The 17,023-nt window shown below is 40.7% G+C and overlaps 1 protein-coding gene across 1 annotated transcript in view; it reads left to right on the forward strand.

Moving 5' to 3' along the window:
- spg11 (SPG11 vesicle trafficking associated, spatacsin) overlaps positions 1-17,023 on the forward strand; it is a 190,141-nt gene that overhangs the window by 36,340 nt on the left and 136,778 nt on the right. The window contains exons 9-13 of the mRNA XM_073032676.1: positions 1,570-1,725; positions 7,190-7,377; positions 10,297-10,473; positions 11,296-11,367; positions 14,402-14,520. Of these exons, the coding sequence (XP_072888777.1) occupies positions 1,570-1,725; positions 7,190-7,377; positions 10,297-10,473; positions 11,296-11,367; positions 14,402-14,520 (712 nt within the window). The remainder of the gene's footprint in view (positions 1-1,569; positions 1,726-7,189; positions 7,378-10,296; positions 10,474-11,295; positions 11,368-14,401; positions 14,521-17,023) is intronic.

A 17,023-nucleotide genomic window follows, 5' to 3' on the forward strand; every position in this document is an offset into this window, starting at 1 on the left:
CCACTCTAATTCATCTTCTCCCTCTCTCATCGATCTTTGATAAATACATTTGAATCTTGAATCTCGAATCTCTCCACAGATGTTGTCTGATCTGCATGTTGTTTCTAACAGTTGTTCAGGTTCCAAATAACAGCTCTGTTCTGCCACGTAGAGTTCCAGCTTGTTTTCATTAGTCCTCATTTGTTCGTTGATCAGACAGTTCTGATAGCACTATATCACCTGGATAGGCTTTTCACACAATCATACTCATCTCCTTTCTTCTCTCCACCCTGTTCCCCTCTGCAATTTGAAATTGGAATTGGTTTATTATTGTCTCATGGACTGAGGTACAGTGAAAAGCTTTTCTGTTCATACAGATTGATTCACTGCACGATGCATTGAAGTAGTACAAGGTAAGACGGTCAAAGGGTACACAATAAAGTGTAACAGCTGCAGAGAAAGTGCAGGTAGGGTTTAATAAATGGTATGGGTTTATTATTGTCAGATGTACTGAGACAGTGTCTTGCATACTGTTCATACAGATCAAATCATTACACAGTGCATTGAGGTAGAACTAAAGTTCAAAGTAAGTTTTATTATCAAAGTACTTGTATGCTACCTTATACAACCCTGAGATTCATTTTCCTATATTCAATAACTCTATAAAATAATGACCTTAACAGAATCAATGAAAGACTGCCCAACTCGGGCATTCAACCAGAGTGCAGAAGGCAACAAGCTGTGCAAAATAAATAAATAAATAAACAAACAAACAAACAAACAAACAATAAATATCAAGAGCTTGAGATGAAGAATTCTTGAAGTAAGTCCATTGGTTGTGGGAACATTTCAGTGATGGGGCAAGTGAAGTTGAGTGAAGTTATCCCCTCTGGCCAAAGAGCCTGATGGTTGAGGGGTAGTAACTGTCCCTGAACCTGATGGTGTGGGTCCTGAGGCTCCTGTACCACCTTGCTGATGACAGCAGTGAGAGGAGAGCATGTCCTGAGTGGTGGTGGTCCTTGAAGATGGATGCTGCTTTCCTGCGACAGATGTGCTGAATAGTGGGGCGGGCTTTACCTGTGATGGACTGTTCCATACCCACTACTTTTTGTAGGATTTGTAGAACTAGGTAAAACGATGCAGATTAAAGTGTAACAGCTGCAGAGAAGGTGTGGTGCAGGAAAACAATAAGGTGCAAGGTCATAATGAGGTAGATTGTGAGGTCAAGGATCCATCTTATCATATTAGAGAAACATTCAATAGTTTTATAACAGTGAGCGTAAAAGCTGTCCTTGAGTCTGGTGGTATGTGTCATAGAGTCACAGAAAAGTACTGCACAGAAATAGGCCATTTGGTCCATCTAGTCCATGCTAAACCATTTAAACTGCCTAGTCCCAATGACCTGCATGCTTTCATTTTATTTTACTTTCCCATTTCTGATGAATTGTCATAGATCTGAAACTTAGATCTGGTCTGTTTTCACAAAATGAAACATAGAGCCTGATCTTGTCACAGAATACTACCTGGCCTACAGAGTACTTTCTTCTATATCTGTTATTATTTCAGACATCTTGTCTTATCTTACTGCAGATGTTGAGGAAATTAAGCCGGCTTTAGACTTGCTGTGTTCAGCTATCAAGGAACACGATTCTGAAACTCAGAGCAGGCAATTCTCCGAGCAACTTCTGAGCCTGACGTTGACCTTCCTCAACAAACAAATTCAGGAGCTTCTAATGCAGCCAGGAGGTGAGATGGCTTGATTAGTCTATGGATTATAACAAATAGATTACGGAGTGTTGTTACATGTACCTTTTTACTCTAATCGCAACAAATTTCACATTGTATAAGTCAGTTTTAACAAATCTGATTGTGACTCTTTTCAGATGGTGACCTAAATGTGACATGTGGCAGGATATTTGTTTTCTGCTGATGGAGTCATTACAGGAGTTACTTGCCTTCCTACACCTCATGTTGCCGTGTGTGTCATACTGTGCTGTTGTTTAGCATTGAAACTCCTCTGAGCCACAGCCCACTGAGCTGATGAACAGTCAGAGATCTATCATTACTGTGATCTCAACGTGGATGTTCTTAGGCCTTCACTGCATGTGAAATTGCAAATGGAATCTCTGTTCTAACACAGTGTGTCAAACACTAACCCAGTCCAGCTAATTCATTAGTAAACTTTTTATTTTCACATGTTTTGGAAACAGCTTCTTCCGCTCTGCTATCAGATTCCTGAATATAGAGTCACAGAAGACTACAGGACTTAAAGCATCACAGAACAGAATCTGATCCATGGCTTCACTATTCCTCTTTTCACATTATTTATTATTAAATTGTACCTTATCGTAATGAGACATGAAACCTCTTCAAAGGTTAAGCTTGCTTTTGGAAATTTCATAATTTTACGCAGTAAAAGACTGCAATATACTTCAGATCTGCATTGTCAATCAGTATTTCACTGCAATGACAGTGGGTAACTTATTCAGAAACATTTTTTTGGAAAATATTGCTTTACTCAGAATCTACCATGTTTAGAGAAAGGTATTCATTGTGAATGAATGGCATGGCGTTTGAATTCAGAATTTGGCAAATATCTCAGTTGCTTTATACCAATGGAAATTGTATTCCTTTGTTTTAATATTGGCTATTCATTTCAATGATTTACTGAACTGAGCATGCAGTACAAGCCACGGTTCAGCTCATTCACCATAGATGTTGGAAAGATCCCCACTGAAACCTCTGAAATGTTGTCAGTGTGTTCGTTTGTTCATTATGTGCCATGTAGTATGATGAGGATGATCGTGCTCTTTCCATGACCGTGATTTTCTTGGCAATTTTTTTCTACAGAAGTGATTTGCCATTGCCTTCTTCTGGGCAGCATCTTTACAACAGTGGTCCCCAACCTCTGGGCCGCAGACTGACACCGGGCCGCTAAGCATGCTGGGGTGCAGCGGTAGCCGGAACGCACCCAGCACATCTTTAAGAAAAAGCCGGTATTGGTCCGTGGCCCGGAGGTTGGGGACCACTGCTTTACTAGACTGGTGGCCCCAGCCATTATCAATACTCTTCAGAGATTGTCTGCCTGGAATCAGTGGTCACATAATCAAGACTTGTGATTTATTCATACGACCATCCACCACCTGCTTCCATAGCTTCATGTGATCCTGACCAGGGGGATTAAGCAGGTGCTACACCTTGCCCAAGGCTAGCAGGGGGAAGGAGTGCCTTACACTTCCTTTGGTAGAGATGTATTGTCAGTAATGTCGAGATCTATTGAAATTGTTATATGCTGCTTTATAAATTACTGAGGGGCTTTTGGGAGTTTTTATAGAAATTAGTTATGACTTATTGAACCTATAAATTGTAGGATCACAAAAATTTGGAGAGAGTGAAGCAGTTCTGACAAATTGTGCCGTGCCCTCTTCAGTTCCATTTTCTCTCTTTTCATCATCTGTTTTATATTACACCTGAATACCAAATCTGTTTTTAAATATCTATATAGCTTTTGCTTCCATATTCATGTCAGAATGCAACGTGCATTTTTATTTGTTCACTGGTCTGATAGGTGATCCCTCAACATCCTTCAGCAGATTAACCTAATACACTCCTCTGAAGGTGCTGATTCCTCACCTACTCGCCCACCACTGAGCACCTTTACAAAGAGTCTGCCACAAGGAAGTAGACCCCACCATCCAGACCATGCTCCCTTCTTGCTGCTGCCATTGGAAGGAGGTACAGAAGCCTTCGGTCCCACACCACTAGGTTCAGGAACAGTTACTACCCTTCAACTATCAGGCTCCTGAACCAGTGTGGATAACTTCACTCACCCCAACGCTGAACTGATTAAGCAAACCTATGGCCTCACTTTCAAGGATTCTACACTTCATTTTCTCAGTATTATTTATGTATTTTTTATTTTATTTGTACAGTTCCTCTTTTTTTTGCACATTGGTTATTTGACAGTGTTTTAATTTTACATTGATTCTGAAGTATTTATCTATTTACAGTGATTGCCCGCAAAAAAAATTAATCTTGAGCTATTATATGGTGACAGACTGTATAATAAAATTACTTTGAACTTTGAACTTTTCTGTCAGTATCATTTTATCCAAAACATAATGTGTCCCATCCTGCTCCAATTTTAGCCTGTCTATATTTAAATTAACCTCAACCCAGTTCTCTCGATGCCTGACATTAAACACAATCTTTCTTCAGCTTAAAGCCTTCCTCAGCGTTATCTCTGCATCCTGTACTCGATTAATAGTAAAAACGTCTTTTGATTCAGAACTCCATTTCCCAGAATTCCTACCATGTACGGCATGGTAGTGTAGTGGTTAGTGCAATGCTTTAGAGTCCAGGTGACACAGGTTCAATTCCCGCTGCTGCCTGTAGGAGTTTGTACGTTCTCCCCGTGACTGTGTGGGTTTCCTCAGGGTGATCCAGTTTCCTCCCACAGTCCAAAGCCATATCAGTTGGTAGGTTAATTGGTCATTGTAGGGTAGGGTTAAATTGAGAGATTGTTAGATGGCATGGCCCAAAGTGCCAGAAGACCATAAAATATAGAAGCAGAATTTAGGCTATTTCACCTATCGAGTCTGCTCTGCCCATCGAGATGTCCTATCACCCCTTCAGCCTCCCGAGTGATCCGGAGTTCATCCATTTCCAGCTCAACTCCTTAACACAGTTTGTTAGGAGCTGAAGCTGGATGCACTTCTCACAGTTGCAGCTGTCAGGGTTACTGGAGATCTCCCTGGCTTCCCACATCCTACAAAAGGAGCATGGCACTATCCTGCCTGCCATCTCTACCTAGCTGAGCAGATATGAGAAGGAAAAGAACTTGAGCTTTTCTTTCCTTTGTTTTCTCTGAGTGAAGACTCTCTTCACTGAATCCTCAAAGAACTTAAAGCCTTAAGATCACCACCTTGACCATGTCCACTCGTAGGATGGCCGCTGTGTTTGCCTCGCCTTCCTTTAATTTGCTGTCACTAATTAATCCCAAACACCGATTGATTGCTGGTCAAAGCTCTACTATGCTGCTGTGAACTGCTCCTTTTATCCTCGGGTAGTGGATCTAATTGAGGTCCTGTCCTCTCCAAACTTCTGATGTCCAGATTGGCCAGTAGGAGGGCCTGTTCTGTGCTATATCTCAATAAATAAGTAAGTAGAATTCTACCGCCTGTTTTTTTTATTGTTGCGCTTCCTCCAGAAACTCATGTTTTTGTTAAAAAGTTAATTTGTCACAGTATTTCTTGTTTCAACTTTTTTTCATTGCAAAGACTCAATATTTCTCAACTAATACTTGCTGCCCATTACACTGCTGCTGGTATTGAGGGCAGTAATGAAGGTCCTCCATCCTTGCTGGTGTTCAGAGCTTCCTTCATTGTACCGAAAGCTTCCTCTCGGTTTTCACTAATGTCAGTCATGCAAGTCCCCGGTGCAGACTTGGGAATATCGTCGCACACAGGTGCAGAAGGATTCTTCATTGCTGTTTCAGTAATAGTTTTGTTTCACCAGTTGGGTTGTTAGCCCAACTATGACCTTACCATTTAATTACCCTTTCCTCTATTGTCTGTCATAATCGATAAATTTCCAATTCACGATCAGAAGTCTTACAAAATCATCCATTTCATTTACATTGATATTAAACAGAATCCAAACGATTTCAGCTGAGCTGTCACCGAGAATCATTAACCATATCAGAAAAACAGAACTGCTGAAGGAACTCAGCCAGTAGAAAGAGACACTCCTTAGTCTTTCAGCTCAGTGATCCTTCCAAAGAAGCCATGGATCGATCAGCAAGGGTGACAGACCTGAAACATTCACTAGTTTCCACAGATGCTGCCCGACTGAGTTCCTCCAGCACTTCCTTTTGTGTTTCAGATAAAGTTCAAAGTTGGAGTAAATGTTATTATCAGACTGCATACATTACATCCCTGAGATTCATTTTCCTGTGGGCGTACTCAGCAAATCTACAGAATAGTAACATAACAGGATCAATGGAAGATCAACCCCAGAGTGCAGAAGACAACAAACTGTGCAAATATAACTAAGTAGCAATGAATAACAAGCACATGAGATAATGAGTCCTTAAAGTGAGATCATTGGTTGTGGGAACATCTCAATGGATGGGCAAATGAATGGTAGTTGTCCCCTTTTGTTCAAAAGCCTGATATTTGAGGGGTAAAAACTGTTATCCTGAACCTGGTGGTGTGAGTCCTGAGGCTCCTGTACTTTCTACTTGATGGCAGCTGCGAGAAAAGCCTCACAGTTTGACTTGTTTTCCACAACTGGCGACGTATTGAGAATCTTCTTGATTCTTCATTTCTTGTCCCTTCTTGTTTCTTTTTCACTTGGGCATTTTCTTTTTCATGTGCCTATTCCCGTATACCATTCCTTAAACTTTTTTAATATTTCATCTTAATGGCCCAATTGAGTGAATCCACAGTCCCAGTCTTTACAAAGCTGTTCTGTGGCGAGATCACAAGAATGTGCATGTGGGTGGGAGGGAGGAAGGGGGTTTGTTTTACAGTTGTCGATTTGTTACTTGGTATGTTTTGTGTTGTCCTGCCAGTCATGGTGGACATCTTATGTTGGCGCTGGAAAGTGTGGTCAAACTTGTGGGCTGCCTCCAGCTCATCCTTAGGTGTGTTGCTTGTTAACACCAATGGCCATCTTTCACTGTATGTTTCGATGTACAGGTGATAAATCAATTAATCTAAATCTGAATTGTGGTTTTTTTGTTGATCGGTCAGCATTCATCTCACGACCCTGTTTAATTGAGATAGTGTGACTGTGAATCTTAATGAACTATTGCAGTGCTGACTGTAAAGTTTTTCCCATGGTAGGGTTGCATTGGGAATTTGATGATTTCAACCATTTAGCAATAATGTAACAGCAATACTCAAGTTAGCTGGCTGGTGGTGTAATGTCATCCGCACCGAACTTCGAGGCAAGTGGTCCCGGGCTCAAATCTGGCCTGCTCCTTGCACGCTTTCCGTACGTGCTGGATTGAGTGTCAAGCTAGCAACTTGGCCTCATTTAAAAAAAACACAGATAAATGCTAAAGAAACGGCAAAGTTTATGCCTATTGTGCCACAAGACGTGGAGAGGAACTAACTAATATTCAAGTTAAGATGAAAAGGTGTATGTTTCCTTGATATTCATAACACAATCCTTCATTGTGTTGAACAACTTTGTGCATCTTCAGAGCTAGACGAGCACAAGCAAAAATGCGTGGACTGTCTCACTGGTTATATTGTCAGGCTCCGCAAGTTTATGAAGAAGTATCCTCAGATGCCACCGAAGGAGAGCATCACTGATGGCTGTGAGGATGGAGAGGGTGCATTACCAGATGATAATCAGGTTTATGAAAAGTGGAAGAGTCTCAGTACTAATGTAAGTACCAAGATCATGTTCTCAGTATTTTTTAAAATGTACACAATTTTTTTAGTTTCGCGCACTTATTAATCGTCAGTCTTTTTTGTGTGTATAGTTTTTATTAAAGTCTGTTGTATTTTCCTCTAAATATCTGCATAGAAATAAATTTCAAGGTAGTCTATGGTCAATATACATATTTTGATAATGAAATTTTATTTTGAACATTGAAAATCGGTAATCAGTAAACGTGATGTATTTTAAAACTAACTGTGCAGCATATAAACATGCAGGTCTATACCTTTGGGTTCCTTCTCTCACCTGTCTTTAACTTACCCCAACAACATAAAAACACACGAGATTCTGCAAACCCTTCTAGATACAGGTGCATTTTTACATCATAGAAACATAGAAAGCATAGGAAACCTACAGCACAAAACAAGCCGTTCGGCCCCCAAAGTTGTGCTGAACATGTCCCTTCTTTAGAAATTACTAGGCTTACCCGTAGCCCTCTATTTTACTAAGCTCCTTGTATCTATCTAAAAGCCTCTTAAAAGTCCCTATCATATCTGCCTCCACCACCATTGCTGGCAGCTCATTCCATGCACTCACCACTCTCTCAGTAAAAAAACTTACCCCTGACATCACCTCTGTACCTGCTCCCCAGCACCTTAAACCTGTGACCTCTTGTGGCAACCATTTCAGCCCTGGGAAAAAGCCACTGACTATCCACATGATCAATGCCTCTCATCATCTTATACACCTCTGTCAGGTCGCCTCTCATCCTCCTTCACTCCAAGGAGAAAAGGCTGAGTTCACTCAACCTGTTTTCATAAGGCATGCTCCCCAATCCAGGCAACATCCTTGTAAATCTCCTCTGCATGCTTTCTATGGGTTCCACATCCTTCCTGTAGTGAGGCGACCAGAACTGAGCACAGAACTCCAAGTGGGATCTGACCAAGGTCCTATATAGCTGCAACATTACCTCTCGGCTCCTAAACTCAATTCCACGATTGATGAAGGCCATTATATCATACGCCTTCTTAACCACAGAGTCAACCTGCGCAGCTGTTTTGAATGTCCTATGGACTTGGACCCCAAGATCCCTCTGATCCTCCGCACTGCCAAGTGTCTTACCATTAATACTATATTCTGCCATCATATTTGACCTACCAAAATGAACTACTTCACACTTACCTGGGTTGAACCTTTCAAACATCTTGACTGCACATAGGTCTCCAACAACAGATCACCATTTAGCTAGTTAAGTGACTTCTAAAACCAATTGGCTGCACCAGTGATGATTTAGTGTGTCATATTAAAGGGGGTAAATACTTGTGCAATCAATTATTTTGTGTTTATATTTGTAATTTATTCAGATGATTTTATAGAGATCTGTTTTCACTTTGACAAGAGAATATTTTTCTGTTGATCAGTGTAAAAAAAAAGCCAAATTAAATCCACTGTGATTCAATGTTGTAAAACAATAAAACATGAAACCTTCCAAGGGGAGGGGTGAATACTTTTTATAGACACTGTATATGAACCACAAATAGGAGTTTCTGCAAGGCAAGAATCACTGATGTAAATGTTGTCATTTGGAGGATGAAATTGGGAGTTAACGATTAATTAAAAATCCTGAAACTTTGAAAAAATAGATAGGTTCCTGATTAGTAAGATAGAAGGCAGGAGAATGGGGTTGAGAGGGATAATAAATCAGCCATACTGGTTGGGCCTTTGCTCAGAGGGGTTTAGAAGTATTAAACTCAGTGACACTTAAGATTTGCAGGGTGTTGATGGGTTGGTTGTAGAGAAACTGTTTCACCTCACAGGAGAATCCTGAATCTCATGTAATAGTGTTTGGATAAGGCATTGCCTCCTTAAGGCACAGGTTAGACATGATTCTCTGTTTCAGAGAACTGTGGAAGCAGAGTCACTGAATGTATTCACGGCTGAAATAGATTGTTGAAATGTTAGAGTCAAACGTATGGAGAACAGGCAGGAAATTGAAATTGAGGGTCAAATCAGGTCAATCATGATGTTATTGTACGCAGAGCAGACTCAAGGGACCGTGTGCCTGACTCCTGCTGGATGTTCATTAATTTCCTTTGCACATGGATTCAATCTGAATAGTAACTGCAAAGCTTATATTTTCTTCCCAGCAATAATTAATTTATTTTAAACTGGTTAGTATGTATCAAATTATGATTAGATTGTCTAGATTTAGTACAGTAGATTCCAGTTAACTGGACGCATCAGGACCAGTACATTTTGGGCCCAGTGAAGTGTCTGCCCCAATTAGCTGAAGTTTCATGGAAACAGTTAAAAGGTATAAAAAAGACAAATGGTTGAATTCATCCAGTGTATGTTGCTGTGTTCTTTTGATTGACTGTAAATGAACAAAATCAGTGAGGACACCTCGACTGCTTTCAAACAATGCATCCACCAAATCTTCACTTTCATTGCACCATTCAAGATGATTGTTGATACCTTCAAATTCTTTGTAACTTGTTGAAGTAGTGAAATTGCTTTATTTTCACTGCGTGCCATTTCTGGCATCGCCAAACCTAAATGCTTGAAACTGCAGTGAGCAAAACAGTTCTGAATTGTCTTACTACCTATTTCTTGCTATAGATCAGTGACAAAAATCAGTTCTTTTTGAAGACAATCACATGCAACTGATGTTATTTAAGAACTGTTTGCTTTAAGCACGGTGTAGTGTTTAACTCTAGTTAGAAACTGGACAGCAGCAGGTCTCCTGTCCCAATTAAGCAGCACAGTGTCTTAAATAGACAAAGGGAATCCTGGCTATTTTCTTGATTAGTTTTTGTTCTTTGAGTTTTCTCAAATAAGCAGCTGCTCCAATTAACTGCTTAACTAGAATCCACTGTATATGATAAAAATATTTAAAAATCTGTTTTTTCCTTTGACATTTCTCAGGAGGTTATCCGTGATGCTATACTGAGTAATCAGATTCCACGAGCTCAGGCGTATTTCCGAGCCCAGCAGGAACCTGCGAAGAATCTAAACGAACTCATGCAAGTTGGTCTAACCCTGATTTATGATTGTCTGTTGAAGAAGGACCTGCAGGAGGCTAAGAAACTTCTAAAGAATATGGTAACTAAAAACACATTGGAAATAAGAGGAAGTATTTATGCAGTTCTTTTGCAGGAAGTAATGTCAAAAAATTGAGGAAAATAAATATTGCAATGAATAATACGATTAGTTGTGGTCTTTTGGAATGGCAGATCAATTACGAGACTAAATGAATATTCCTGCTTCTGTTATTCCCTCTCAACTTGCATTTGGATTGTGCCTTTCCTGTTCTCCAAATGATCTATAGCTTCTAGACAAATGAAACAGACAACTTAAAGATTAGCTTTATTTGTCACATGTACATCGAAACGTACAGTGAAATGTGGCATTTGTGTCCGCAACCACCACAGCCTGAGGATGAACTGGCATGTCACCATGCTTCTGGTGCCAATGTAGCATGTCCACGACTTACTGACCCTAACCAGTATGGAATGTGGGAGAAACTGGAGGACCAAGGAAACCCGTGCAGTCACGGGGAGAACGTACAAGTTCCTTACAGAATTGAATCTCTTATCACTGGTGCAATGCTACCTCTTGCGGCTTGTGCACCGTAAGCCTCTATAGGTAGCAGCTGTTATACACGGTGAAGAATCCAGCTTTTAACCACTTCATCGCCGTTCTGTAAAGGTTTCCGCAGGACGTTGCTAAGGGTACATTAGACAGCCTGAGGATTCTCACGTAGACAGAGAAACAAGAACCCTGATCCTAATTTGCTGTTAACGTGATCGTGTGCTGTAAGTTTTAGGATTATGGGAGCATGCCAGCTAGATGGGATGAAAGGAGTATTTTGGGGTTGCTTTGATATGCTTTTAACAATGCACCCATCTTCCTCGTTAATGCTAGGGATTTGATGTGAAGAAAGAGCTGCATCGTATCTGCTGCTTCACAGCTGATCGAGATCTTCGAGATTTCCTGGTAGGTTATCTGATTTATTCTTAGTGAGCAATTTCTAAATATTAGAAACTTGGAGACGGTGTTTCCCATAAGGGGAGTGTAACCATAATAGTAACCGATAGAATGGCGGGACAGACTTGATGGGCCAAATGGTCTTATTTGTGCTTCTTCTGTCTCCGGCGTTATAAAGTGCTGGTCTGTGAGGCATTTCATAGAGTTATCGAGCACTGGAGCACAGAAACAGGTTCTTCAGCCCATCTAGTACATGTTGAACTGTTATTCTAATTAGTCCCACTGACCCACATCTGCACAAAAGCCTTCTGTAACCCTCGCATCCACTTACCTATCAAAACTTAAATTTTGCGATCGAATCTATATCCAAAACTTGCTCCACACTCACACCACCCTTTGAATAAATAATTCCCCCTTGTATATTTCACCTTTCACTCTTAATCTATGGCCTTTACCTGTTTTCCCACAATTGTTTCTCCTGTTTGAGAGAAAAAGGGTAGGGGGAAAAGATTGGGATAGTTAATGTTCCCTTGGGTTGAAAGGAATGCCTTCTTTAAAAACTATTCATTGTAAAATCAGATCAACGAAATATAATCCCATGATATTTCTGTTGTTCTGTTTTCTTTTCAACTCCATTCCCCATCCTCAACTGCCCACAGTGTTTGACTCATATAATTGCTGGTGTTTGAATGATATTGCCTAGAATTATGCTCTGTGATTCTATGCCTCTATAATTGGTTAGTGCAGTACACGTAACAGTGGCCTGTCTCTGACCTTTATTGTTGTTGCCATCTCTACCTGTTCCTCACAACATCTTGGACTAGGCTTGAAGGACCTAGTCATCGCATCAAATACGATATAAATAATAAAAAAGCAAGCTTGCTGTTGGTCATGTTGTCTTAATGAAGAGTCTGACTCTTCCAAGATCATTCCAGAAGTCTTCCCACTTCAGCAAAGCTCTGCTTTATTGACATCTGCTTGATAACGTTCAGCAGTTACCATGCTTTAGGGAAGACAGCTGGGTCTTTTGGATGTACTCCAAGAGAACATGAGGATGAGGCACAGATCAACATGATATCTTTTAGAAATAAGTGGATAATGAAATGGAAATGTTTGCACTGCAGTGAATTAAAATAAAATGATTACAGGTGCCCCCCCTTTACAAAGGTAGAGCGTTCCTATGAAATCTTTCTTAAGCTGAAATGATGTAAAGCAAAGAACCATTAATTTATATGGGAAATATTTTCATAAAAGCGAAAATCCTCTTTGTAATGTTTAAACAGGTTACTAATGTAGGTCTTTTGTAAAAGCGAAGTGGCGTAAAGCGAACATTCATAAAATGGAGGACACCTGTATTGGAAAAGTCATTATTTCCCCTTGTTTTCAACTCAGAGCTGAATTGTGCGGAAAGTGAGACAATTGTTTCTCTCATTTTTCTGCTGCACAGTTAGTTTTTGCTCTGACAAGCATGAGATATATTTGGGAACGGACCCCAAACAGATTACGGACAGAAGTGATACAAAGTTCTTTGGAAGAAGATTACTCACATGGTTTTTATTTAACCCAGTCTAGTGGCATTTTCATTCAGCATTAAACCTAAGCTGCTATGCATTTGAAGGTTCTGTTGAAAGTACCAGGCACCTTTTAACCAAAAACACAAGAAGTTCCTCAGATGCTGGATTCAGAAGGTCAGGCAGCATCAATGGAAAAGTCGACATTTCGGGCCGAGAACCTTCTTCAGGACTGAAAAGGAAGGGGGAAAATGCCAATTTACGGAGATTGGGGGAGGGGTAGGAGGTGAGCTAGAAGGTGATAGGTGAAGCCAGGTGTGTGGGAAAAGACCATAGGAAAAAGGGCAGAAAGAGGGGGCCCTGGGGGAAATGAAATGCAGGTTAGAAGAGGTGAAAGGTCAGAGTGTGGAATAGAGGAAGGGGGAAAGGGGAAATTTGTTCACTGAAAGGAGAAATCGATATTCATGCTTTCGGGTTGGAGGGTACCCAGGTGGAATGTAAGGTGTTGCTCCTTAATCTTGGTACAAGAGGGGGCCAGGGATTGACACTTTAGAATGGGAATGGGAATCAGAATTAAAATGTTCGGCCATTGGGAAATCCCACTTGTGACGGCTGGTGTGGAACCAAATTTACTATTAATTTAATCATTGAGAATAAAGATTACTCTTATATAGAGATTATATCTTTAAGGATAAATTTTTGAGTAAGGCAGTTCACACAATGGGTTCCAAAATTGCAAGGGTCAGGGGTCACCAAGCTTGCCTGATCAGATGAAAGTCTCTAATAAACTTTTAAACAGAAAAGATTAATTAACAGAAACTATTTTTTGTATTATCTGTTAATATTATTTTATGTGCTGCATGTGATATAGAGTCATAGAAAAGTACAGCACAGAAACAGACCCTTTGGCCCATCTAGTCCATGCTGAACCATTTAAATTGCCCAGTCCTATCGACCTGCAACTGGACCATAGCCATCCATACTCTACCATCCATGTATCTATCCAAACTTCTCTTAAACATTGAAATTAAGCTCACATGCATGACTTACACTGGCAGCTTGTTCTACACTCTCATGACCCTCTGAGTGAAGAAGTTCCCCCTCATGTTTCCCATAAACTTTTCACTTTCCACCCTTAACGAATGACCTCTAGTTGTAGTCCTGCCCGACCTCAGTGGAAAAAGCCTGTTTCCTTTTAAAAATATGTACTGCGTTTTGCACCTTAGTCCCAGAGGAATGTTGTTTCATTCAGCTGTATATGGTTGAATGACAATGAACTTGAACATGAACATAATCAGTTAAACCAATCCCAGGACTAATATTAGCAATTGAATTTCCTAGTGCTGTCTGGGCTGCTGGATAGTAGAGGATAGGCTGTCAGATTGAACATTGTAAAGGATAAACATCTTTGGAATAACTTAAACTGCCTTTAGGTAGCATAAAAGGTGCAACCCATTAGAGTAAGAGAAGGAACAAATGATGGAATAAGATGGTTGTGTTTTTTTTTCTGATGAGTTCGTCTCCTTTTTCAGGTGGAAAGCCTGCAGGACTACTTATCTGATGAAGAGAAAGAGATGATAAGATTTGTTCACTTCTTAGAGAATCTATATTCCTCCTCTGCGCACACTGTGGAATCTCCCTTATCTAGCAGGTAAAATTCAAAAGTGCATGGTGCACCACAGCAACTAATGAATTATGAGACCAGAGCTCAGGGAAACTTGGCGAGCCCTTAGAGGTGGCAAAAGCCCAAGGCTGAATTACTGTCATAAGCTCCCTCTTCTCTTTTACTATCTGGGTTGACACAATGAATGAAAACCAAAAACTAATAAATGGATAAGACCCTAACACACAGGAGCAGAATTAAGCTATTTGGCCCATCGAGTCTGCTCTGCCATTTCATCATGGCTGATCCATTTCCCTCTCAGCCCCAATCTCCTGCCTTCTCAGCGTATCCCTTTATGCCCTGACCAATCAAGAATCTTTCAACCTCTACCTTGAATATACCCATTGAATTTGCCTCCTCTCCATGTCCACTCTATCCAGACCTTTCAATATTCAATAGGTTTCAATGAGGTCACCCCTCATTCTTCTGAATTCCAGTGAGAAGAGGCCCAGAGCCATCACACACTCCTCATACGACAAGCCTACCCATCCTGGAATCATTTTTGTGGCTCCTTTCAACCCTCCCCAATGGCAGCAGATGATACTGATACCTCCCTAATGTCGCTAGGACTGGACAAGCAAAATAATCCTTCCCTTCACAGTCTCTCTCTCTCTCTTGTTCCTTTCCACGTCTTGTGGTGCATCTGGTGGCAAACTTGCTGTTTCATTAGCATTTTTGTCTCCTTTTTATGAGGCCGAGTTGCTAGCTTGATGCTCAACCCAGCACAAATGGAAAGCGGTTGTGTTCAAACCCGGGACCACTTGCCTAGAAGTCTGGTGCGCGTTCTATTACACCACTGGCCAGCTAGTCTCTCTCCATGCTGCTCTGTAAAACTTGTAGCATAGAACAGAAATCTTGGTTTTGCCTACACCTCCTCACCTTTATCATTTGAAATTTATCACTGCATTTTCAATCTACTGTCACGCTTTTCGGAAAGTGCCAATTTTATTTCAGTCATGGGGAGCTAGAACAACAAGACAGACCCTTTGGCCCATCTAGTCCATGACATAGTTAAACAAATTCCCATTCTCTGGAAATCCTGCGCGATTTGCAACTTTTTAAACCATGTCATGTACATTTCCCTCTTTTAAAAGCATTTCACAAGAATTTTATGACAATATATTTATATTTCTACCTTCAATATTGCTAATTGAATTTAGCTCTTACATTAAAACAAATTATTGTATCTACATATTTGCTATGTTGGTGCCAGAATGTGTGGTGATATTTGCAACCTACCACCAGCACGCCCTTGGATTAATTGTAACACAAAGAACACATTTCACTGTACGCTTTGATGTACACGTGGTAAATAAACTTTGATCTGAATGGTAATTTTTTGAAAATAGTTTACTTCCTACAAATAATAAAGCGAAGATTCTCCCCGTGCCTTGTTTGTGGCATTGGGCGGCAACCTTGCCGTTTCTTTAGCGTTTGTCTGTTTTACGAGGCTGTTTTGCTGGCTCAAAACTCAACCCAGCACAGGTGGAAGGTGTGCAGGTGGCCAGCCAGATTCGAACCCGGACTGCTTGCCCAGTCCAGGTGCAGATGCTACTACACCAGTGGACAGTCGGTCTTCTAACAAAGACATGGTAAAAAAACATCCATCTGAGGTGTACCTGGAACCTGCTGCCAGGGGAGGTGGTGGAAGCAAATACATTTGAATGTTTAGGAGGCACATGAACAGGCAGGGAATGGAGGGATGTAGACCATCTGCAAAGCCTCCATTTAATATCAAAGTATGGATATTACACACAGCTTTGAGAATCGTCTCCTTAGAGTGATCCACAAAGCAAAGAAACCCGATAGAACCCACTTAAAAAAAGATTGTCAAACGCACAATATTCAGGGGGAAGAAAACAAATGGAAAGTGGGTCCATAGCCATGAAGTCAGTGGTCACTGCAGTTGATCCAGTAGCCTGTTAGTTGCAGGTAGGTAGGATTAGTTTCAGTTGGTATCATGATCAACACAGATATTATGGGCCAAATGACAGAACAGTTGGTGAATTCGTACATGGCAAAGAAGGTTGTCTGAAGACACAGAACATAGATCAGCTGGGGGGTTGGATGGAGCTCTGGCAGGTGCACCTTAATTCAGGTAAGTATGGGGTAATGCACTTTGGGAGGTTAAATTCAGGCTGAGCATATGGAGTAAATGACAGGAATTTTAGGGGTGCTGATGTACAGAAAGAGACTGATTAACTGTATTTGTTACATGTGCAACAAAACATCAATGCCTACTGTGAAATGCATCATTTGCATCCATGAATGTTCAGAAGTTTAGTGCAGAATCAGGTTTAATATCACCAGCATGATATTTGTAATCTTTGCAGTAGCAAAGATTATAAGGCTACTAGGAAAGAGCTTAAGAAGGAAATTAGGAGAGCCAGAAGGGGCCATGAGAAGGCCTTGGCGAGCAGAATTAAGGAAAACCCCAAGACCTTCTACAAGTACGTGAAGAGCAAGAGGATAAGACATTAAAGAATAGGAC

This window comes from Hemitrygon akajei, chromosome 30, assembly GCF_048418815.1.
Source record: "Hemitrygon akajei chromosome 30, sHemAka1.3, whole genome shotgun sequence".
Taxonomy (NCBI): Eukaryota; Metazoa; Chordata; class Chondrichthyes; order Myliobatiformes; family Dasyatidae; genus Hemitrygon; species Hemitrygon akajei.